The sequence below is a fragment of the Pelophylax lessonae genome (genome assembly GCF_965119305.1).
Source record: "Pelophylax lessonae genome assembly, chromosome: 1".
NCBI lineage: Eukaryota > Metazoa > Chordata > Amphibia > Anura > Ranidae > Pelophylax > Pelophylax lessonae.
In genome coordinates this window covers 495,566,621-495,590,900 of record NC_138768.1, presented here as the reverse complement: position 1 = coordinate 495,590,900, position 24,280 = coordinate 495,566,621, and the positions used below count along the sequence as shown (strand labels likewise).

At 44.3% G+C, this 24,280-nt stretch overlaps 1 protein-coding gene across 1 annotated transcript in view; it reads left to right on the top strand.

Annotated features, from left to right (window-relative positions):
- ADGRL3 (adhesion G protein-coupled receptor L3) overlaps positions 1-24,280 on the top strand; it is a 1,148,837-nt gene that overhangs the window by 223,126 nt on the left and 901,431 nt on the right. Inside the window, exon 3 of the mRNA XM_082254905.1 lies at positions 15,323-15,536. Within this exon, the coding sequence (XP_082111031.1) occupies positions 15,323-15,536 (214 nt within the window). The remainder of the gene's footprint in view (positions 1-15,322; positions 15,537-24,280) is intronic.

The window sequence follows — 24,280 nt, the reverse complement described above, 5'->3', positions numbered from 1 at the left end:
AAATAAATGTGATACCCAGACTCCTATATTTGCTTCAGATTCTACTGGTGCATATCTCCCAAGCTTATTTTTGCTCACTCAAGGCCAAATTTATCTGTTTTGTTTGGCAGGGCAAACTGCCTCACATTAGTTGGGACAAGATCAAAAGACTGAGTAGGCTTACCAGACCCAGCTAGATATTACCTGGCCTCTCATATGAAAAGAGTCATTGCCTTGCACAAACACAATGCTTTTAAGTTATGGATCTAACTGGAACAAGACAACTCACTGGTCCCCCTAATAGGACTTCCCTGATCCGGTTAAATTCTCTTCAGAAGCACCCGCTAATAGGGCCTACGTTACGCAAAATTACGGGATATTTTACCTTGGTGGACTGTCGCAGCTGCCCTTTGCCTCTTACACCCACAATGAGTCACCCAGAGTTCCTCCCGGACGGTCAGACAAACATTTTCTAGCCTGGGCAGCTAGGGGCCTGACCAGAGCAAGAGACTTTGTGACCAGTACAGAGTGGTGGTGACTTATCTCACCTTTCCTTTTCATAGGAGGTTCCGACAATGGACTTGTGGTGACAATGACAGCTGTCTAATTTTTTGCACTCCCTCCCCACGCCGCAACAGTTCCTCCGGGACTTAACGACTTTTGAAAGCACATGTACGACTGGAGGTTCGATATGGTGGGTGTTGCCCCCCACAAGGAGCTGCTGATTGCTCATTCTCAAGGAGACCTGGGGATTCTTCAGAAATGAATGGGAGATAGATCTAGAGACTACATTTTTGGAGAAACAAAAAGATTGCATCTTGGTTTTTGCCCACAAAACGTCAATATGTAACAAATATCAAGAAATCTTTTATAAGATCATTACAAGATGGTACAGAACGCTGGATAAACTGGCCAAACTCTTTCCTCGCTAGCCTGCGACCTGCTGAGGCTGTGCTATGAGTGTAGGTACTTTCTTGCATGCCTTCTGGGATTTCCCCCGAACTACAGACTGCACTCTCTTTAACACCCCCCCTTCCCCTCTATCCTCTAATTTACTTCCCCTGTCACCTTAGGGAATCATCTCTGTTCTATTACTTTCTGTTTCTTTGCAAAAGAAAGATATACGATTTTGGTAGGGATCGCAGTACATGGACCATAACTTTACCTACTTGGTGGAAAGATGTAGCTTTCATAGCAATTAACTATACTTTGTGGTACTTAAAGTGGTTGTAAAGGCAGAAGGTTATTTTTTATCCTAATGCATTCTATGCATTAAGATAAAAAGCATTCTGTGTGCAGCAGCCCCCCTCAGCTCCCCTAATACTTACCTGAGCCCATCTCTATCCAGTAATTGTTGCAGGAGTGTCTTGGCTGCCCAAGACTCTCCCTCCTCATTGGCTGAGATGACAGCGCCATTTGCCCCCGCTGCTGTCAATCAAATTTGGTGAGCCAATGAGGAGAGAGAGGTGGTGGGACCAGGCCACGGCTCCGTGTCTGAATGGGTACAGGGAGCCTCGGCTCGGGTGCCCCCATAGCAAGCTGCTTGCTGGGGGGGCCACTCAACAGGAAAGGGGCTAGGAGTGCCGACAAGGGACCCCAGAAGAGGAGGATATTGGCTGCTCTGTGCAAAACCACTGCACAGAGCAAGTAAGCATAACATGTTTATTATTTCTAACAAAAAAAAGAGACTTTACAATCACTTGTAACTTGATAGTTACTATTTTTGTGTCAATCTGTTTTCTTTCATTGCATGTACACAAGATCTACCTCATGCTCTTCCTGGAGAGTGAGGCTTGTACTATATTTTATACAATGGATATAAAAAGTGTACACACCTCTGTTAAAATGTGAAGGTGCCCAGTCAGCACCATAAAACTGATTCCCACTCGAACCGAGAACATCGAGTGGGAATCAGTTTTATGGTGCTGACTGGGCACCGAGCTGGGAGAGAGAAAACCAATACCGGAGCTGGGAGATCCAGGAGGAAGAGGAGATGGGGGACAGTTTGTAAGCAGAGGCCACAGCCACAGAGTTGACCGGGTTCTCTAAATGGACCCAGTTCACATGGCCTGAGGGAGACTTACTTTCCTGTACCTGATTAGACCACCTATACCTTAGTGGTCATTTAATTCTGGTAAGCAGATTTTGGTACTTACTGTGGGTGTGAAGTAGGAACATCTTGGTTACCCTTTATCTACATCACTCATGTCCCTTTTCACCGGTGGTGTTTTTTCTCGTATGGATCAATGTTATAGATTTGGTTGTCTCTCTGTATTCATTGACATTTCTCTTCTAGTTTATTAATTTTATATTTTTTATATATATTTTATGAATTAATTTATTCATTATACATATATTGTGTTCATTACTCATTTATGCTGCACTGTTTTCTCATTTACCTATTTAAAGTGTGCTGGCAGCTTCTTTTATTCTTGTTTGTTTGTTTTTTTAATGTGACCTATTAGGCTACATTCACACCTGAGCGTAGCGTTTTTCGCGCGTTTTTACCGCGATTTTACCGCGATTTTTGCGGCGTTTTTTACCGCGATTTTACCGCGATTTTTACCGCGATTTTTGTGCAGGCGTTTTTAGATTGAATAGAGATCAATGGAAAACGCCTGTAATCTGCCCAAAAAGAAGCTCATGTACTTTTTTGAGCGTTGGGCGTTTTGTATACAGCGTCAAAACGCTCAGATGTGAACAGGGGCCATTGAAATGAATAGGATTTGTCTTGTTGGGCGTTTTGAGAGCTGATCCTAGAGCAGAAAAACGCCCCAAAAACGCCCCAAAACGCCTAGATGTGAACGGAGCCTAAACTGTACAACTCAATTGACAAACAAATTTAAAACATTTAGGGGGAAGTAAAAATAAAAAACTAAATTAATGTGGTTGCAGAAGTGTGCACACCCTCTTATAACTGGGGATGAAGCTGTGTTCAAAATGAGGCAACCACATTCAAACACATGTTAAATAGGAGTCAGTACACACCTGCCATCATTTAAAGTGCTTCTGATTAACCACTTAAGCCCCGGAAGATTTTACCCCCATTCCGACCAGGGGTATTTTGCGATTCGGCACTGCGTGACTTTAACGGACAATTGCGCAGTCGTGCGTCGCTGTACCTAAACAAATTTGGCGTCCTTTTTTTCCCACAAACAGAGCTTTCTTTTGGTGGTATTTGATCACCTGTGCGATTTTTTGATCACGCGCTATAAACAAAAAAAGAGCGTAAATTTTGCAAAAATAGCAATATTTTTCACATTTTTTTATATGAAATTCCCCCCCAAAAAAATGTAAAAATCAAAATTTTTTAACATTTTCGGCCAATTTGTTTTATGCTACCTATGTTTGGTAAAAAAAATCGCAAAAAGCGTATTTTGATTGGTTTGCGCAAAAGTTATCGCGTTTACTAACAGAGGGAAAGATTTTTGTCATTTTTGTTGTTTTTTTTTTAACGCGTAATGGCGGCGATCTGCGATTTTTTTTGCGGGACTGCGACATTGTGGCGGACAGATCGGACCCTTGACTGACATTTTTGACACTTTTGGGGTTACCAGTGAGATTTCTACAGTAATCAGTGCTATACATATGCACTGTTACTGTAAAAATACACTGGTAGTGAAGGGGTTAACTTTATTTGGGAGGGAGGGGCTATGTGTGTCCCTAGGGGCGTGCTTTCTACTGTGATTGGCTGTGGCTTCAGCTGTAAGGACACTGATCAACGGATCTACATAGTAGATCCGTGTGATCAGTGTCTTTACACCAAGGAGAATGACAGGTGGCTTGTTTACACAAGCTGCCTGCCTTTCTCCCTCTCCCCCGCCGATCGCCGAGTGACCGGCGGACATCGGGTCCGCTGGTCACACGCGCGGGGGGGGTCCGTGACCACGCGGGAGCGCGCCTCGGGGGGCGCGCGCTCGCTCCCTAGACCCTCACAAGCTAGTGACGTAGCCCTACGTCACTTTGCCTGTGAGGGGCTGACTGCCGACGTAGATCGGCGTTAGGCAGTCGGCAAGTGGTTAACCCCAAATAAAGTTCAGTTGTTCTTGTAGATCTTTCCCGAAATTTTCTTAGTTACATCCTACAGCAAAAGCCATGGTCCGCAGAAAGCTTCCAAAGCTTTAGAGGGATCTCATTGTTAAAAGGCATTAGATATACCATGGAACACAGTGAAGACAGTCATCATCAAGTGGAGAAAATATGGCACAACAGTGACATTACTAAGAACTAGACATCCTTCCAAATTTGATGAAAAGACAAGAATTAAACTGGTTGGGGAGGCTGCCAAGAGGCCTACAGCAACATTAAGTTGCTGTTGTGAAATCATCTCCCATATTCTTCATATGTCTGGGCTATGGGGTAGAGTGGCAAGACGGCAGCCTTTTCTTGCAAAAAAAAACATCCAAGCCCAGCTAAATTTAGCAAAAATACATCTGAAGTCTCCCAAAAGCATGTGGGAAAATGTGTTATGGTCTGATGAAACCAAGGTTGAACTTTTACGCCATAATTCCAAAAGATGTGTTTTGCGCAAAAACAGAACACCATACCTACAGTGAAGCATGGTGGTGGCAGCATCATGCTTTGGGGGTTGTTTTTCTTCGGCTGGAACAGGGACCTTAGTCAAGGTAGAGGCCAAATACCAGTTAATGTTGGCACAAAACCTTCAGGCTTCTGCTAGAAAGCTGAACATAAAGAGGAAGTTCATCTTTCAGCATAACAACGACCCAAAGCATACATCCAAATCAACAAAGGAATGGCTTCACCAGAAGAAGATTAAAGTTTTGGAATGGCCCAGTCAGAGGCCAGACCTGAATCAGATTGAAAATCTGTGGGGGGATCTGAAGAGGGCTGTGCATGGAGATTCCCTTGCAATCTGACAGATTTGGAGTATTCTTGCAAAGATGTGCCATGCTGATAGACTCATACCCGAAAAGACTGAGTGCTGTAATAAATTCAAAATGTGCTTCAACAAAGTATTAGCTTAAGGGTGTACGCACTTTTGCAACCATATTATTTTATTTTTTTTTTTTTTTTACTGCCTTCCACCTAAACAATTTCATTTTGTTGTTCAACTGAGTTGTACAGTTTAAAGGTCACATTAAAGGTGGAAAAAGTTTGGAAATTATTTATCTGTCTCATTTACGTCACAGACACCTGACATCTTAACAGGGGTGTGTAGACTTTTTATATCCACTGTATGACATATTGTATAGTCCAGCAGTCAGAACTATGTTACCTACAACATAACATATGCACTGCAGTGGTTGGTCAGCAATATTCAACTGATAAGAGTGTAGCGGTCAAATGATGGTAACCTACAACATATTGCAAGTTTATCGAATTCAGATTTTTAGGAAAAATACACTTTAATGAATTTTAGTGCACACAAACATAATTTAATAGCCAATTTTTTTTAATAAAATATCCTATTTTAAAATTGTGTATGCCCGTGGAATAGTGACAAACTACAGTACAATAAATTATCCATAGGCTACACTTTAAAAGCCTTTACAAGTTTCCACTTTAGAGTTAAACAGGAGAATTATTGCTCTCACTCTGATGTTCATACCGATACCTTGTTAGTTTCAACCCTGTGGCTATCACATAGCCATTGGATTGTATTTACTTGTTATTTAGCAATATACATTGAATGCCAGTCATAGATGGGGGCAGGTTGAGGGAGGCTTGGGCTATCTCCATGCCCACCTGTCCTTCATCTATCCATTAGCTAGCATGTGCTCCCACGGTAGAGACACTTATAAATTAGTAGTGTTAGGACTGCAAGTTATACAGGGTGCAGTGAAGGGGCCTTGCAGCTTACACATGCATTTGCAAATGTGTGTTAACTAAACCCCTGTTTTTAACCTACATTGTTAGACTGGTTGATTCGGTTTGTTAGCAGACTTGTCAGTGGGTATGGTTTACTTAGGGCCGGTTGTTCTCATGCACCTCATTCAAAGTCCCAATCTTTTTTCCTTTATACCGATACCTATGTGCATGTTTGCGTTTATGAATGGGACACTGTCTCTTTAATTTTTTTCTATCAATTTTTTTGCTTTCACAAGGGAGGAGCAACATCCCTTGTGACGGCATAGCATTGGAACCCCCCAGGAATCATTTGTTTACACGTGGGTGTTACTACGCATGGATTATTAGATGGTCTCTACATTAAATTTTGTGGTTGATCAGCTGTTGCTTTTATCATGATGGTTTTTAGTGAATTATTGTGAACAGTAAAAATTGTATATTTTCAAAATCTTTTATGTGTAGTGCCTAAAAAGTCTCAAAATCCTGTTACCTATTAGGGAGATAGTGTGGCAATTGGACTAGAATGTGTAAACATTGTCCAATTTTGGGACAAGGGATGTACTTTAATGGGCTCCCAGTGCCTGATGGAGAAAGATGAAGGTTTAGGAGATTGAATTAAACACTTTCATTTGAATGGGTGTGTGGAGTTCTCTGTAGGTTTTGTAAAATTTAGGTGTGAACCTATCTGGGCTTTGGGGATGAGCCTAATTGTGGCCAATAACTCCTTCTCCTTGAAGGGAGGGGAGTTTCTGCCATATAGTCTGCAATCTGCTGTTCTAATTCCTCCTATAAATTTAGTTGGGTCACGGTGGAATGGTTGTAGAGTTCCAAATAATAGTCACGGAATGATTGGAAGATATGGAATTTACATTTCATTTATGGCGTCTTTGACCTGGGGGATAAATGTTTGATAGGTCTACTGTAATGAATTCTGGACTCATAATGCCATTGCGCAAGTTTGTCTGTGAATTTCAAAATAGACATGGCGATGGGGCATATTTATAGGGGATATCTAGGAGCTGGAGTTTATGTAGGATCCCTGTAATGGTTTTGGTTTGTTCCCTTTCACTCTGGGTACTTGTAGAAAACTGCTCCTTAAAACTGATTTTGGGCCTAAAATAGGTAAGGTGTTGGATCATTGTCATGATTTATGTGGAAATGTCAGATGGTATGGACCTTTTGAAAGCGAGGTAAAGACAACAATGCCTGGTCCCAAAATCATAGTGGCTACATATGAGGTCCCATGGAAGGCAATGGTAGCTTATGAAATAATAGTCTAATGCTGGCCATACACATATAGATTTTCAGACAAGAATATTTGTTAGAAAATTCTTTGTACAATTGATGAATGGGCACATGTACAAAAAATATACATGCTTTTAATATGTGATTTTAAAATGAATGTAATTACTGAACGAAAAGCACATACACTGTCCGAAAATTTGTTAGATCAAGAAAAGTTTTCTATTCTGCTCCTTCAAATTTTTCCGTCACTGTGGTTCGAAAACGAATGTCAACTTAACCCCACTAATTATTGAAGGTTTAAAAAACATTCTGAAAACAAAAATTTTCAAATTAATATCTATACATGTATTGCTAGCAATAAGCCACTATAAGATTGGTGAACAGGTGAGACAGTATAGTCTTTTTTGGTAGGAGGATCCTCCATATCAGGGGTGTAACTACAGGGGTTGCAGGGGATGCAACTGCAACCGGCCCCATGCCCCAGGGGGCCTGTGCAGCTCCCCTGTAACCTGGATAGGAGGGGCGGCGGGGCAGCATGTAGAGAAATCACTGTCCTCCTTTTTCCTCCTGTAGCTGCAGGAGGAAAATGGAGGAGATTGGTTCCTCTGTATGCTTCCCCCGCCACTCCTCCTATCCAGTTCACTTGTGTTCTGCTGTCTCTGGGCCCCTGTGTGCTCCCCTGCCCCCCCCCCCACACACACACACACTGTGCTCCCTCCCCTCTCCTGCCGGCTGCTGCAGGGGATGTGTCACAATAGAGAACCAGGAAGGAGCCGGTAAATATGTCATTTACCAGCTCCTTCCTTTTCTGAATGGACAGAGTCATAGTCAGTGACAAAAAATAAAATAAAATGATAAAAAAATAATACAATTAAAATACCAAAAAATAAAAACTACTGACACCAGTGGGTGAACTTCCAGGATCGCAAAGGTCACACTTGCAACTGGGCCCTGGCATTCCACCACCAGGGTTGCCCCAAGATGGCAGGAAGGGGGCCCGCTTTGGGACCATAATAGAGGGCCCCACTGCGGGACTGTAATAGAGGGCCCTGCAACGAGAGTAAAGGGCCCCAGGATCAGTGGGAAGAGCCCCGGGCTTGAAGGGAAGGGGTCCAGGGGGCCTTCATGGTTTCTTGCACCGGGGCCCTGAAGGTTTTAGTTACGCCTCTGCTCCATATCTCTACTAGTTGGTATGAGTGGGTAGATATTTTTGTGGAGGGGTTTAGGTGGGGTTCCAAGGTAAAGTTATTGTCTCCTCCAAATAGGATTTTCCCTTCTGATTATTCAGAGAAAAAGGGGAGGTATTGTCCAGCAGCAGATGTGTGATTAAAAAGTGGAATGTAAAATGCTTTAGTGAAGATGTTGAGAAACAAGTATCTGCCCAGTGGGTCTCCTTTTTGTTCTTCCACTGTGGCTGGAAGGTTCTTATGGATGGCAACTAAAAAAATATCTTTATTTTCCTGTTCCAGGCTAGTAATGTTAGTTTTAATTCCCAGTAAGGGATGCTGGCCATGGTAAAGAGTGAGAGGGGTGTTAGAGGGGGAGGTAGGTGGGAGGAGTAAGCAAAAGAGTACAAGTTTATTAATGATTGAGGGCAATGGTTGGGTGGTAGCTTGGGGCTGGAGTTAGGGTGAGGGGCAGGGGTCGAGCATGGGAACGGCGTCCCCGCACTATTTCCACAGCGGGAACGCCGTTCCCATTGCTCCTCCGACCTCCTGCAGGACCAGGCCAGCCAGAGCTTACAGTGCAGTGCAGGCAGCCGCAGCGTCTCGCCGATCGCGGCGCCTCTCTCTGCAAACAGGCCAGCGGAGGGGGAAGCGCACAGCGGATGATGTCACGAGCAGGAGAGTCAGCTGCCCAGCAACAAGAACCACCAGCCAGTCACAGGCCCAGCCCAGGCCTAGAGCGCGTGCGGAATGGACAGGCGTGGGCGTGGCCTGACTGGACCATTGAATCGATGATCGCTTGGTGAGGCGCAGCGGTGAGTGAGGCGAGGCAAGGAGAAGAAGGCAGCCGGCAGCAGAGACAGAGAGCAGCAGCATATCCACAGCATCCAGAAGAAGAAAACTCCAGCAGTCAGAGGAGCAGGCCGGTTTTAGCAGTGGCACTGTGGCAGCCTGTCTGGGAGGTGAGTCACTGGAGCAGTGAGTCTCCACAGTCCACTCACTGCACATTTGCCTCCCATACTGTCCCTCACACACTGTAAAATTCTGTCAGCATGTTAGCCACTGTCCCTCACACACTGTAAAATTCTGTCAGCATGTCAGCCACATTGTCATTTTCAGGGGTGTGTGCTCACACACCCCTGAAAATGACAGTGTGGCTGACATGCTGACAGAATTTTACAGTGTAAGGTTAGTATGAGAGGCAAATGTGCAGTGAGTGGATTGTGGACTCACACTGCCAGAAGAAAACTGCAGCAGTCAGAGGAGCAGGCTGGCTTTAGAAAGTGGCACTGTGGCACTGTGGCAGCCTGTCTGGGAGGTGAGTCACTGGAGCAGTGAGCCTCCACAGTCCACTCACTGCATATTTGCCTCTCATACCGTCCCTCACACTGTAAAATTCTGTCAGCATGTCAGCCACATTGTCATTTTCAGGGGTGTGTGACTCACACACCCCTGAAAATGACAATGTGGCTGACATGCTGACAGAATTTTACAGCTGAACTGCTCCACTTACCTTACCTGCCACTTCTAAAATTGATGTCCCCAGGCCTGCTCCTTGTGTGCTGGCTGTGTCTGGCTCCTCTGCTGCGTGCTGCTGCCTCCCCTTACCGGTGACTCCGCTGATGCTGTCTGCACACACTCTGGGCCTTCAAATGCAGAAACATGAAATATTTGTGAATCGTGACTGATGCCCTTTGTCAGGAATATTTAATGTTTATGTGTTTATTTGGCCAATTTGTCACGAATGTTTCATGTTTAAGCATTTGAAGGCCCAGAGTGTGTGGACAGCATCAGCGGAGTCACCGGTAAGGCGAGGCAGCAGCACGCAGCAGAGGAGCCAGACACAGCCAGCACACAAGGAGAAGGCCCGGGGACTTTGATTTCAGAGGTGCCAGGTAAGTGGAGCAGTGAGTCCACTGCACATTTGCATTCTTGTGCCACCCTCACACCCCTTACAATAAATATTGCATTTTCTGTGAAATATATGAGCGTACATTTTTTTTTTTTGGGGGTGGGGGGGGGGGGCGCGGGTGTATCTTGGGTGAGTTCCCACACTTTTTTCCCCAGGACTTGACCCCTGGTGAGGGGTGAACTTTAACCCTTACCCTGACTGACAAGGATGTGTACTACATGTCATGACATGTCATAGCTGTCCCTTAGAGAGCCAATGACATGTAATACACAAAATGGCAATCACAAGGGCTAGCACAAGGTCACAGCAGCACCAGGAGACATGAACTTATTTTAAATGTAAACCATGGCCTCTGTGCTTACAGTAGCAGCTGCCCAGTCATTTAACCACTTTACCACCGGAGGATTTTGCTGTCTTACGTCTGGGCCACTTTTTGCGATTCGGCACTGTGCGACTTTAACTGACAATTGCGCGGTCGTGCGACGCCGTACCCAAATAAAATTTACGTCCTTTTTTTCCCACAAACAGAGCTTTCTTTTGGTGGTATTTGATCACCTGTGCGATTTTTACTTTTTGCGCTATAAACAAAAAAATAGCGTTTATTTTGAAAAAATAACAATATTTTTAACATTTTTTTATATGAAATCCCCCCCCAAAAAAATGTAAAAATCCAAAATTTTTTTAATTTTTTGCCAATTTGTTTTCTGCTACATATGGTTGGTAAAAAAAATCACAATAAGCGTATTTTGATTGGTTTGCGCAAAAGTTATTGCGTTTACTAACTAAGGGAAAGATTTATGTCATTTTTGGTGTTTTTTTTTTTTAACGAGTAATGGTGGCGATCTGCAATTTTTTTTGGGCGGGACTGCGACATTGCGGCGGACAGATCGGACCCTTGACTGACATTTTTGACACTTTTGGGGTTACCAGTGACATTACTGCAGTAATCAGTGCTATATATATATGCACTGTTACTGTAAAAATGACACTGGCAGTGAAGGGGTTAATTTTTATTGGAGAGGGAGGGGTTAATGTATGCCTGGTGCTTACTGACGTGTGTGGGGGGAGGTGACTGAGTGACACAGGGACAGATCTCAGGTTCAGCTATGCTGAACCCTGCAATCTGACCCTGTCTGTCACTTAGGAGATCCGCCCGCTTTGTTTACACAAGCAGGCGCATCTCCACACTCGATTCCCCGACGATTGGGGAAGAGCAGCGGCAGAGTAGGTCTACGTCGCTGGACGGAATCAAGCCAGTTTGCCGCAGTACAGTCAACGTGACTGGTCGGCAAGTGGTTAATAGTAAGGCCTCATTCACACAGGACATTTTTACAACTGCTATTTTTGGCGTTAGACGTTTTTTTCTGCAGCCAGTAAACTCCCCAGCATGTTATCCTATGTGTCCACACATACATAGGCTGTTATCAGCAGTTTTTGGCAGGGGCCTTTTCTGGCTGGAAAAAATCCCCAGAGTTTTGAGAGGAGTTATTCAGCTGTAAAAACACTCTAACTCTAAAATAGCTGAAAAACGCTGAATAACGCCAAAAACTGCTGAAAAATGCAGCTATTCAGCATTTATCAACATTTTTGAGCCATAAGCTTTTGTGGGAGTATAGTTTTGCTAAAAAATACTACAGCTGGAAAAAGCTAAAAAACGCTACTGCAAAAAAGCTGAAAAACCCCTTCTGCAGCTACAGCTTTCTTCTGACGTTTTGATAGCATCCAGTGTGCATGAGGCATAAAAAGTTCCCATTCCTCCTGCAGCAGCTGCTGCTGCTCTTAACCCTCTTGTTTAGCCAGCAATGAGACCAGTCTTTACTCCTATTGCCTGTCTCACCACCAGCTCTAAAATAAAAATCCCTCACAAATATAATGTACATTAAGGTTCCTTCATACTTATGTGTTGTAGTAACACACTAAAATGCATGTTTTCCTGCTCTTACTTCCAGAGATGTATAGTAACTAAGTAGAACTACTTCACTACTGTACTTAAGTACCGAAAGGCGGTATCTGTACTTTCCTGGAGTAGAATTTTTTTCTCCTACTTCCACTTTTACTTCACTGCATTTTTTCAATGATTTCAATACTTCTACTCCAATATTTTTTTTTTGTGCTGCATAGTTACTCGTTACAATTATAAAAATTACCACTGCCAGAACAGTAGATGGCAGGTTTCATGAAGCTCAAAACGTGTATTATCAGCGCATATGAAAATAAAAGCTACTGTATGTATAAATAAAAGCTGCATTTGAAATAATAAAAAACAATATGATGTTCAAACTTTTGACTTCTTTCTTTAATAACTACATAACACAGTACTTGTACTTTTACTTTCAGTACTTGAGTAGCAATTGTTTTTTCAAAACTACTGGTACTTTTACTTTCAGTACTTGAGTAGCAAAATTCTTAAAAAAACTACTTGCAATACTTAAGTACAAAAAATGTTGAATACTTTAGTACTTCTACTCAAGTCATTTTTTTTTTGATAGAGCACTTCCACTTCTACTCAAGTCACTTTTTGATAGAGCACTTCCACTTCTACTCAAGTCACTTTTTGATCGAGCACTTGTACTTTTACTCAAGTATGGGTTTCGAGTACTTTATACAACTCTGCTTACTTCAAAGCAAGTCACTTGTCTATGTGCATTTGGCACCACAAGTCTTGTTCACAATTGTTTTGCTGTCTTAAGACCGATCCAGGGATGGAACACTCTCCATAGAGCATTTGACAGGCAGTGGGGAGGCATTGTATTGTCTCCTCACCACCTGTTTTACCCCCAAAATGCTGGGCTACCACACTGCAATTGCACGTGTTGTGGGGCAGTTGCAGCATGGCCTTTCTCACTTATATGTGTCACGTTCTTCCAGATAGGGGGTATATTTTCTGCCACTGGCAGTAAGCAAAGCATTGCAGCCACGGCATATGTACATCCCGGGCCGCTGCCTTCCCAACTAAAGGGGAAGCAGTTTAGGGGCAGTAAAAAGCCAGCTCAAACATAGGGTATTACTGTCCATCCAATCTCAAGTGTAAATGAGCCCTTACTCACATGTACCCTTTATCTCATACTTGGGTTTCCAATATTCTTCAGTGGGAAATTAAAGTCTCAGTAAATATTTGAATTTATAATACAACAAATGTTACAAGTTACCATGTTGGACCTCTTTTTCACATTAACATTCGCAAATTGGGGATTACTATTTACTAGTCCATTGTAATCACAGATTTACAACGCATTTTATTGAAGAAGAACCATTCTTACAATCACCACACATTCAGTAACCTTCCAAAAGGATTTTAACCTTAAAAGTGCCTTAAAAAAGTATTCACACCTTTTCCACATTTTGTCATGCTACAACCGAAAATGTAAACGTATTTTATTGTGATTTTATGTGATAGACCAGGGATTCCCAAACTACGGCCCTCCAGTTGTTCAGGAACTACAATTCCCATCATGCCTAGTCATGTATGTGAATGTCAGAGTTTTAAAATGCCTCATGGGATGTGTAGTTCTGCAAAAGCTGTAGGGCCATAGTTTGGGAATCCCTGTGATAGACTAACACAAAGTGGCACATAATTGTGAAGTGGAATGAAAATAATGAATGGTTTTTAAATGTTTTTACAAATATGTGAAAATTGTGGCGTACATTTGTATTCAGCCCCCCTGAATCAATACTTTGTAGAACCACCTTTCGCTGTAATTACAGCTGCAAGTTTTTTTGGTATGTCTCTACCAGCTTTGCACATCTAGGGAGTGACATTTTTGCCTATTCTTCTATGCAAAATAGCTCAAGCTCTGTCTGATTGGATGGAGAGCGTCTGTGAACAGCACTTTTCAAGGGTTGCCACAGATTCTCAGTTGGATTTAGGTATGGACTTTGACTGGGCCATTCTAACACATGAATATGCTTTGATCTAAAGCATTCAATTGTAGCTCTGGCTGTATGTTTAGGGTCGTTGTCCTGCTGGGTGGTGAACCTCCACCCCAGTCTCAAGTCTTTTGCAGGCTCTAACAGGATTTCTTCTAAGATTATCCCTGTATTTGGCTCCATCCATCTTCCCATCAACTCTGACCAGCTTCCCTGTCCCTGCTGTGTGTTCAGGGTGATTCGTTTTTTCTCCACACATAGCGTTTTCCTTTTAGGCCAAAAAGTTCAATTTTGGTCTCATCTGACCAGATGTTCCACATGTTTGCTGTGTCCCCCACATGGCTTCTCACAAACTGAAAACATGACTTCTTATGGCTTTCTTCCAACAATGGCTTTCTTTTTGCCACTCTTCCATAAAGGCCAGATTTGTGGAGTGCACAACTAATAGTTGTCCTGTGGACAGATTCTCCCACCGGAGCTGTGGATCTCTGCAGATCCTCCAGAGTTACCTTGGGACTCCTGGCTGCTTCTCTGATTAATGCTCTCCTTGTCTAGCCAGTCAGTTTAGGTGGACTGCCATGTCTAGGTAGGTTTGCAGTTGCGCTGAACTATTGCCATTTTCGGATGATGGATTGAACAGTGCTTCGTGAGATGTTCCAAGCTTGGGGTATTTTTTATAACCTAACCCTGCTTTGACCACTTCTGGACCGGAAGGATTTGTCCCCTTAATGACCAGGCTATTTTTGGGATTCGGCATTGCGTTACTTTAACGGAAAATTGTGCGGTCGTGCGACACTGTACCTAAATAAAATTTATGTCCTTTTTTCCCACAGATAGCGCTTTCTCTTTTTTTGGAAGCTGTTAAACTTCTCCACAAACTTATCCCTGACCTGTCTGGTGTGATCCTTTGCCTTCGTGATGCTGTTTGTTCTCTAACAAACCTCTGAGGGCTTCACAGAACAGCTGTATTTATACTGAGATTAAATTACACACAGGAGGCACTGAACAATTGGTTCCATTAGATTTTAGTTAGGAGTATCAGAGTAGAGGGGGCTGAATACAAATGCACGCCTCATTTTTCAGATATTTATTTGGTAAACATTTTGAAAACCATTTATCATTTTCCTTCCACTTTACAATTATGTGCAACTTTGTGTTGGCCAATCCCAATCACATAAACTTTCAAGGGGTATGAATACTTTTTTAAGGCACTGTATACAGGACAATTGCTGGCAAAAGCAGGCGTGCCTACATTATTCTTTGCTGCTATTTATAGACATGACACTTAAAATGATGGAATGAAATGATGAAATGTCACTAAAATAAAACATTTTTTTCCCTACAGCTTTTAGTCGTGCTCCAATTCCTATGGCAGTTGTTAGAAGGGAACTATCATGTGAGAGCTACCCAATAGAACTTCGTTGTCCAGGAACTGATGTTATCATGATTGAAAGTGCCAATTATGGGAGAACAGATGATAAAATTTGTGACTCAGACCCTGCTCAGATGGAGAATATTCGCTGTTATCTTCCAGATGCCTATAAGATTATGTCCCAGAGGTAAATTTTTAATGTATCACACATATTTATATTTTAATGTGCAGTATCTTGTTGCATGATTACATTATTAAATGTCAAGTACATATTTAGAGTGTTACAGGAGTTTTGACTGGATCGCATAACCTTAAGGATTTCTATCACCAATAAGAAAAAGGATTATTGGTTGCAGGGCCATAACTAGCCTGTCTGATGTGGAGGTGCAGTAAAAAATGTCAGGAGGGCCAGAGGATGTGAGGTCAGCAGGGCAGGGCATAGGGGGTCAGCAGGACAGAGAATAGGGTCAGCAGTCTGTAGGGCAATGTACAGAGGCCATAAGTTTGTATGGCTATGTACATTGGGTTATCAAGGCAGTGTACATGGGTTAGCAGGACAGAGGACAGGGGGCAGGAGAGCAGAGGAAGGGAGGTCAGCAGATAGTGGACAAGAATCAGTAGAGCAGTGTACAGGGGGTCCGCAGGGCAGAGGACAGGGGTCAACACAGCAGATGTCAAGGGTCAGCAGTGCGAAGGACAGGGGTCAATAGGAAAAGGACAGAAATCAGTGGGGCAGAGGAAAGGGGATTAGCAGGGCAGAAGACAGGGGTTGGCAGGGAAGTTTACAGGGGTCAGCAGGGCAGGGGACAGGGGGTCACATAGCTGACATCATATTCTCACCCCTTCTAGTACAAATGTTTGTACTCCAATCCTGCCTCAAACCCCCTCCCCCAGCACAAATCCACCCCAATCCTGCCTTGTAGCACATATCCCCCTCAAATTATTCTTCTCAGCACAAATACTGCCCCCCCCCCCCCCCGCCATCCTCCCTCCTCCTGAAACCTCCCCCTCATTATGTTCCCAGTACATTACCCCCTCCGAAACTTACAGGGGGGAACTTCAGGAGAAGTGAGAATAAGAGAGCCAGGAGAAAGTGCAGGCTGTGCTGTGCACTCCCCCCTCCTGTGAGAACAGCACTCCCCCATACAGCAGATGACATAGGTTTGCTTTTAGATCGGACTGTACACGGTTTCATTCCCTGCCCCCTATATCCTGCAAGTACTGCTTATCTCAAAGCAGCATGAAATGTGGGTCGGAGGTGGTAAGCAAACAACGTGCAGTCTGATATAAGAGTAATCCTGTGTCATTTACTGTATGTAAGAGCGCTCTTTAGACAGGTGGGGTGAAAGCACGGCACAGCCTGCACCTCCTCCTGGCTCTCTCCTCTCTGTTACTTCTCCTGTTCAGACTTCACTGTGACAGGCTGGCGCCCTTTGTTCTGGGACTCCTGGCCCTGAGTGCAGGGTCAAGGAAGGAGATCAGCGGGCCAGGCACAACGTTAATGGGGGAGCCAGCTTAGGGGGGGGGACTGAAATCTGGAGGGGTACAGCCCACTCCAGAACCCCCTAGATCCAGCCATGGCTGGTTGGGTTTGAAATCATCAGGTAATGGAAATATGTAGTGACGGGAAATATGGTGGTTGCTATTGCTTCCTGTAATGGTAATACAATACAATAAAAAATCTGATTAGGAGTATGCAGATTAGGATACATGACTTCACTTTGACTTTCCTGATCTGCAAGGTTGTTCCGCATCAATGTCTCAAAGTATTGTAGTCAAAAGACAGCTAGGCAACTAGCATTTCCAGAAGAAGCTCAGCAGTGCTTGTTTCTGTCAGTACAGGTTTCCTTTAAATTCTGTTGCTTTTCACAATCAGCAGATAGTGAGGCTTGCCAGAGCCGCTCAGTGTGTGTGACACTGTCAGGTAATGTAACTGCTTGCAGGGAGAAAGTCCAGCTGTCAAAACTCAGCGGTGATGTCCGGGAATGGGCGGGACCGAAAAGCTATCAAACACCAGCGAAGTAGCCCAATCATTGGTTATTTGATAGCTGCTTGGTCCTTCCCACCCCCAACATCGCCGCTGAGTTTTGACAGCTGTTTTTTCTACCTGCAAGCAGTTACATTACCTGACAGTTTCACACACACTGAACGGCTCTTGTAAGCTTCATTATCTGCTGGATGTGAAACTCCCCCTGTCCCCTGCACAGTGTCCATGAGTGCTTGCAATCAGTGGCAATCAGTGCTACCTATCAGTGACAATCAGTGCCCACCATTATTGCCTCATTGGTGCCCATCAGTGCCACTTATCGGTACCAATCAATGCCTATCATGTCTGCCTATCAGTGCCACCAATCAGTGTACATCAGTGCTGCCATTCAGTGCCCATCAGTGCTGCCATTTAGTGCTGCCAACCAGTGCCCATCAGTGCTGCCAATCAGTGCCCATCAGTGTAGCCTCATCAGTGGCCATCAGTGCGGCCAATCAGTGCCCATCAGTGCTACCAATCAGTGCCCATCAGTGCAGCCACATCAGTGCTGCCAATCAGTGCTTCCAACCAGTACCCAACAGTGCTGGCTATCAATGCCCATCAGTGCTGCCAATCAGTGCCCAGCAGTGCACAAGGGGGACTGGCCTGGTTGGGCACAACTAAGATATGTTGATGTTTATTAATGCCACATGCCGATCTTTAGTATAATAGGTAATTTCCACACTACTATTTACAATAAACTACTGAAGGTAAAAGAAAAAAGTGTAGGTAAACTTCAATTTCTCTATTGTTCATCGACAGACGCAGCTCTTCCTATTGATAGACTCATAGGGTTATGCTTCTCCTTCTAGGGATAGACACTAGGTGGAAAAAAACTTGTCCACACCTATGGGGGCTGTCCCAGCAGGCTCTGCTATTCTCAAACAGTTTTCTTCTGCCTAGTGTCAGGGATAGGACCTAGCTCCCTGCTGAGACTTCGGCCTTAGCTGTAACAGGGAAATTTTGTGATTTTTTTATTTTAACTGGTTAGTTCCTGAGGACCAAAATCCAGAGGAACTACAAGCAACAGCCGGCTGGTATTCGCACTGGATAATCTAGATCCTTAAGGTCCTTAAGGTCTCCCAGCCTGACCATTGAGCATGAGCAGGTTATAGTCCAGAACTAGGCCTCGACATGACAGTGCCCTGATGGATGGGGACGAGCCTGCGAGTGGATCATCCCGCTAGGACGCAAACAATGTGGAACGCCCCTTGTCGCAGCTTCCCCTTGGCTAACAGTAACCCCATCTCAGGTGGGAAGTTATCTGTTTCGGAGTGGCGCCCACCTTGTACCGTGGTACGGTGAGTAATATGTCCCCCCAAAACCCCTGGAGGAAGTCATTAAAAGGGTCCCTAACCAGGGATCCACTCAGGACATCCACCACCCTCAAATAAGCGTTGAAGCAGCCGCATTGAACACCCCCCCCCCCCTCCCCTAGCAGGTTTTTACCTTGGGGGGGGGGGGGGTGTTCAATGCGGCTGCTTCAACGCTTATTTGAGGGTGGTGGATGTCCTGAGTGGATCCCTGGTTAGGGACCCTTTTAATGACTTCCATTTTGGGACCCTCCCTGGGGGTCCCGGAGACCACATGGTGCGTCGTGTGGGCCGCCATTTTGTTGTGGTTTATGATCTCTGTGTTCCCATTAGTGGGCAGCCATTTTATGTATTTCCCCTATTGAGAGTGTATTGCGGCCATTTTCTTGAGGTCCGTGGGCTGGATAGACATGCAGCAGGCTTTTTTCATGATAGAGGCAGAGCTTCTTCCTCTTCCTTTGCAGCTCAGGGTTACTTTCATTTTCTACACTGATCAGACTGCACATTTTCCTCTGGGCTCTGGTAAAGTTTTCTGGGGGCTCCCTGTAGGTTTTTCTCCCTCCTGCTCTGCTATTATACTATATATAATATACTAATCACTAATCAGGGTTGGGGGTCCGCAGTATTAGCGGTGGGACCGCGTTTTTTTGCGGTCTTAAAGGGACATACACCAAAAATTATTTATTTGCAAATGGAGTCCCAGGATAAAATTTAACCTGCAGACCCCCTGAAAATGACTGCAGGACCCTCCAGTTCACAGTTGCAGTCCGAAATAGCAATTTTTTTTGCAAAGCCTGATGTCTAAAGTGGAATTTGTCTGTTCTGGTGTTACCAGCCACAAACGTCCTCCGTCCTCACCTCCATCCGCAGGGTCCTCGGACTCTGAGATAGATATGGTCGCCGCAGACACAGACCACCTTGAGGGGTCGCTGTCTTCGCATTCTGATGGTGAAGAGGACCTGTCCTCATCAGCCGCCGCGCGTGAACGCGCATTGGTGGAAGCCCTGATAGTTTCAGTGCGGGAAATTTTAAAAATGGCTGATTAACCCACAGCGCCAGGTACGCAGGTGTCATTTTCCCTTGTCCAGAATTTTTTCACACTATTGTGGATGAACAATGGCGACACATTAAGCACATGTTGGTGGTGCCTAAATGTTTTGCACGCTGTTACCCCTTTGCAGAGGCAGTGTCCACTAGGTGGACTGTACCACCTAAAGAGGATTTGTGGAAGAGTCTGCAACTTTTGTAGATCCCATGGATAGACGGGTGGAATCCTTGTCCCTCCATTTACATGTGGTAGCAGGTCACATGTTAAAGTCTACCTATGTATACGTTCTGGTAGCGCAGACTGCTACTGAATGGGTGAAGTTACTTAAAAGTAGTTTGGAAGCTGAACAGCTCCGCCCTGCGGTGCTGGAACTAATGGACCAGTTGGCTCAAGCCCTGGTGTTAATGTGTGATACGTTCCTGGATGTAGTCCCGTTAGTGGCCAGGGGGTTGGCAGTGGGGATTGCTATTAGGCGCATGATGTGGCTAAAGAGCTGGTCAGCTGACCAGGCTTTAGGTGCATGATGTGACTAAAGAGCTGGTCTGCTAAACAAGCTCCAAAAATGCCTTGACTGATCTTCCTTTCACAGGGGAGAGGCTGTTTGGATCCTCTCTGCATTAAATGTACTCTTCTTCCTCAATCCTCTAAGGGCAAGGCACCATGTGTTAGACGGGGGTCTATTTTTGCTGCTCATAGGCGGCCAGTTCGTACCTCTGGGTCGCAAGCAACGATACTGTACGATACTGTTCAGGTCTTCTGGGGGTTCCGAGAAGACTTACTCAGGTAAATCAGAGACGGACCAGGCCTGATCTGCAGATGAATCTTCGTCTGCGTGATAGGGCACCCACACCAGTTTCTGGGGTAGAGGGACGTCTTTGATTATTTCCGGAGCCGGGTTCCTCTCAAGTACGCTTTATAGGGGATTCCGCTTTGGTGAGTGTCTTCCCTCCCTCAGACAAGCTGCAAAAGTTACAGGGCACTATCCGATTGCTGTTGGCAGTCTGTCTGTCTTTTCTGCAAAATTGCAGAGGCTCAGGGCAATACAGTTTTGCATGAGCCACTGGGCAACTCGTCTGAAAGATTGTCCTGTCCGGTTTCAATCGGCCTATGCCACAGCTGTGGCTTATTGTGATCACCAAGGGGGCACCAAGTGTGTCTTGACGGCCCAGGAGTGGTTCCCTCACCCTGAGGTTTTTTAATCTCCTGTGGGTCCAGTGGGGGACACCCAAGGTCAGTTTGTTTGCTTCTTGCCTCACCTAGACGGTTCAGAGGTTCGTAGCCAGGTCTCGGGATCCTCTGGCCAACACCACAGATGAACTGGTGGCACCTTGGGGTCAGTACCAACTGATTTATGCCTTCCATACTTTGAATCTCCTGCCGAGACTTTAACACAGGATAGGCGGGAAGGAATTCTGGTGGCCCCAGACTGGTCTTGGTACGCAGATCTGGTAAGGTTGGTCGCCGATGCTCCTTGGAGACTTCCTCTCAGGGAAGATCGGAAAATCTGCTGTCTCAATGCCCAATCTTTCATCCTGCTTTACAGTCGCTGGCTTTAACAGCATGGCTGTCAAAGATCTTTCTGCTTCTGTGGTTCCTACGCTATTGAAGGCCAGGAAGTCGTCTTACAGGAAGATCTATCATCGTACGTGGAAATCGTACATTTCACATAGAGATAAGGTGGTACTTCAACCTAATCAGTAGTTCCTTCCTGAGGTGGTTTCTGGTTTTCATCTGAATGAAGACATTGTATTGCCTCCACTTTGTCCTAAACCTCAGCATCCAAAGGAGCATACTTTGCATTTTTTGGCTGTAGTTCTGGCGATCAGGGTCTAGTTATAGACCACTGAGTCCTTTCAAAAATCGGACGCTCTTTTTGTCCTTTCTGATGGACCTCACAAGGCCATGGCTGCGTCTACTGCGACCATTTCCAGATAGATCAGGTAGACGGTGGTACAAGCCTATTCACTGAAGGGTCAGGTTCTTCCTTTCCCAGTGAAGGCTCACTCTACGAGAGCGCCGAGTGCCTCTCTGTCTTTTGGCCATCAGGTGTCAGTGTTACAAGTTTGCAAGGCGGAAACTTGGTCGTCTGTGCATACATTCACTAAATTCTACAAGGTAGATGTGTTGGCATCTGCGGATGCTTCTTTTGGCCACAAAGTTTTGTAGGCTGCAGTTTAAAAGAGAATTCCTTTTGTTTCTCTTTGAGGGTTACATTGTTTCTAGGTGAGCTCCAGTTGTTCCTGGTTGAGCTCTATTTTACCTGGTTCTCCTCGCTACTGTCCCAAATTGATATCACATCATCTATGTAACGACCATAGAAGAATATATGTCTGGCATAGAGATTGTTGTTCCATGTGAACAGCTCTTCCCAATACCCCATGATGATGTTAAAGGGTTAAACCCACAAAATTACCATTAGTCTGTATATGCAGTAAAGCATGCTTGTTATACTCACTGTGGAACCTAAGGGGTTCATTTTCTGCATTGTATAAAAAGGTTATTTGATCCTGGATTCTCTGATCCTTCCCTCCTTCCACTGTCCCCTGATAATTTCCTAATATTTTCCTAATTTCCTAATAACGTGCTTAGTTTGGTGTGTATTGCTAGAGGGTTTTTATTTTTATTTTGGAGAGTGCATGTGATCAGCATAGGGCCAATCAGCACTGTCCAGACAGAGGGTAAGGGGTCTTGCAATCTCATAGGACAGTCAGAAAACTCCTACCAGCTTTAACGAGTGCTTGGCTGGACACTGATAGAAGTCACAAGACTGCTCTAACTGATAATAAGAAAAGGTGTATTTAGCCATTTATATTTACCGGCTTTCTAAACATCCTCTAATATACTCCAAGCCAGCTACAGTGGGACCTCCCGGCTGTATCTCACCAGCAGAGCTCCATCTGATTTCTATCACCAGGCTGTGACATCACATCCAGTCACTTATGGCCCAAGTGCATCTCCATTATGGGACTCTAGCAGGGGCCGGAACTCTCTGTGATAACATCCTGTATTGGGGCCACTTTACTACACATTACCCTGCTTTTTAGCACCAGGAGATGGAGAAGGACAGTGGCAGTTTACTGGTAATACAGCTGTTCTTACAATGGTTAGCAATTTAGTATCATATTATATATCTTGACACTTAAATAAAGTAATTTGCCATTCTTGTGTGGGATCAATAAACTTGTGGATTTTATTCATTCCTTCTGAACTGCCTGATCATCTTCTATGCTAAAGCTACTACTTTATAAGAACTGTGGAATACTACGTAATGCAGGCGGTCCTTTTTGGGTGTATATGCTGGTCTTAGAAAACCTAGCTCTAACATGGAAAAACCAGCTGGTCCATATAACCTACAGCCACTTTACAAGGCAAGTACTTTCATCACACAAGGTGAGGTTCCATCTCCAAAGGTGATTGGCCAGAGGTGATTGGATAACGAGTCCATCCCAAATCCATACCTCTAGAAATTATTTGGCCTGAAATAAACAGTGTAATTCTTCTAGCGCTTATTTGAAAACAAGGTAGTGTAACATTTTATGTTCCGGATTACTGGACAGCTGTGTATTTGTTAAAATCAGTCCTTATTTCTCCAAAAGGCAAAAAAAGCAGCTTTATTCTTAGCAACAAACCAAAATAGTCCACACACTCTGGTACAAAAGCAAAGCTTTAGCTCATCATTAGCATGAACACAACACAGCAGGGTTTAACGTTTCTGTCTGCTCCAGAGGTCACAGAAGTCCAACAGTATCTCAGCAAACAACCCACAGCCTCTCACATGGTGTCATGGTTAATTGCTAGCTACTTCCTGTCCTTTTCAGGCTCTTCCAAAGGTGGCTTAATCCTGAGTAATCAAAGCTGATTCTCCTGACAACTACCTTCAAGGAACCACAACCCAAACAGTGGTAATACATCTATGTCAGGAGCATGTGCACTCCTGCTCTGTTGGCTAGCTTAACCACTTTACCACCGGAGGATTTTGCTGTCTTACGTCTGGGCCACTTTTTGCGATTCGGCACTGTGTGACTTTAACTGACAATTGCGCGGTCATGCGACGCCATACCCAAACGAAATTTTTGTTCTTTTTTCCCCACAAACAGAGCTTTCTTTTGGTGGTATTTGATCACCTGTGCGATTTTTACTTTTTGCGCTATAAACAAAAAAACGAGCGTAAATTTTGAAAAAATAACAATATTTTTCACATTTTTTATATGAAATTCCCCCCCAAAAAAATGTAAAAATCTAATTTTTTTTAAATTTTTGGCCAATTTGTTTTCTGCTACCTATGTTTGGTAAAAAAATTCACAATAAGCGTATTTTGATTGGTTTGCGCAAAAGTTATTGCGTTTACTAACTAAGGGAAAGATTTTTGTCATTTTTGGTGTTTTTTTTTTAACGAGTAATGTCGGCGATCTGCGATTTTTTTTTTGCGGGACTGCGACATTGCGGTGGACAGATCGGACCCTTGACTGACATTTTTGACACTTCTGGGATTACCAGTGACATTACTACAGTAATCAGTGCTATAAATATGCACTGTTACTGTA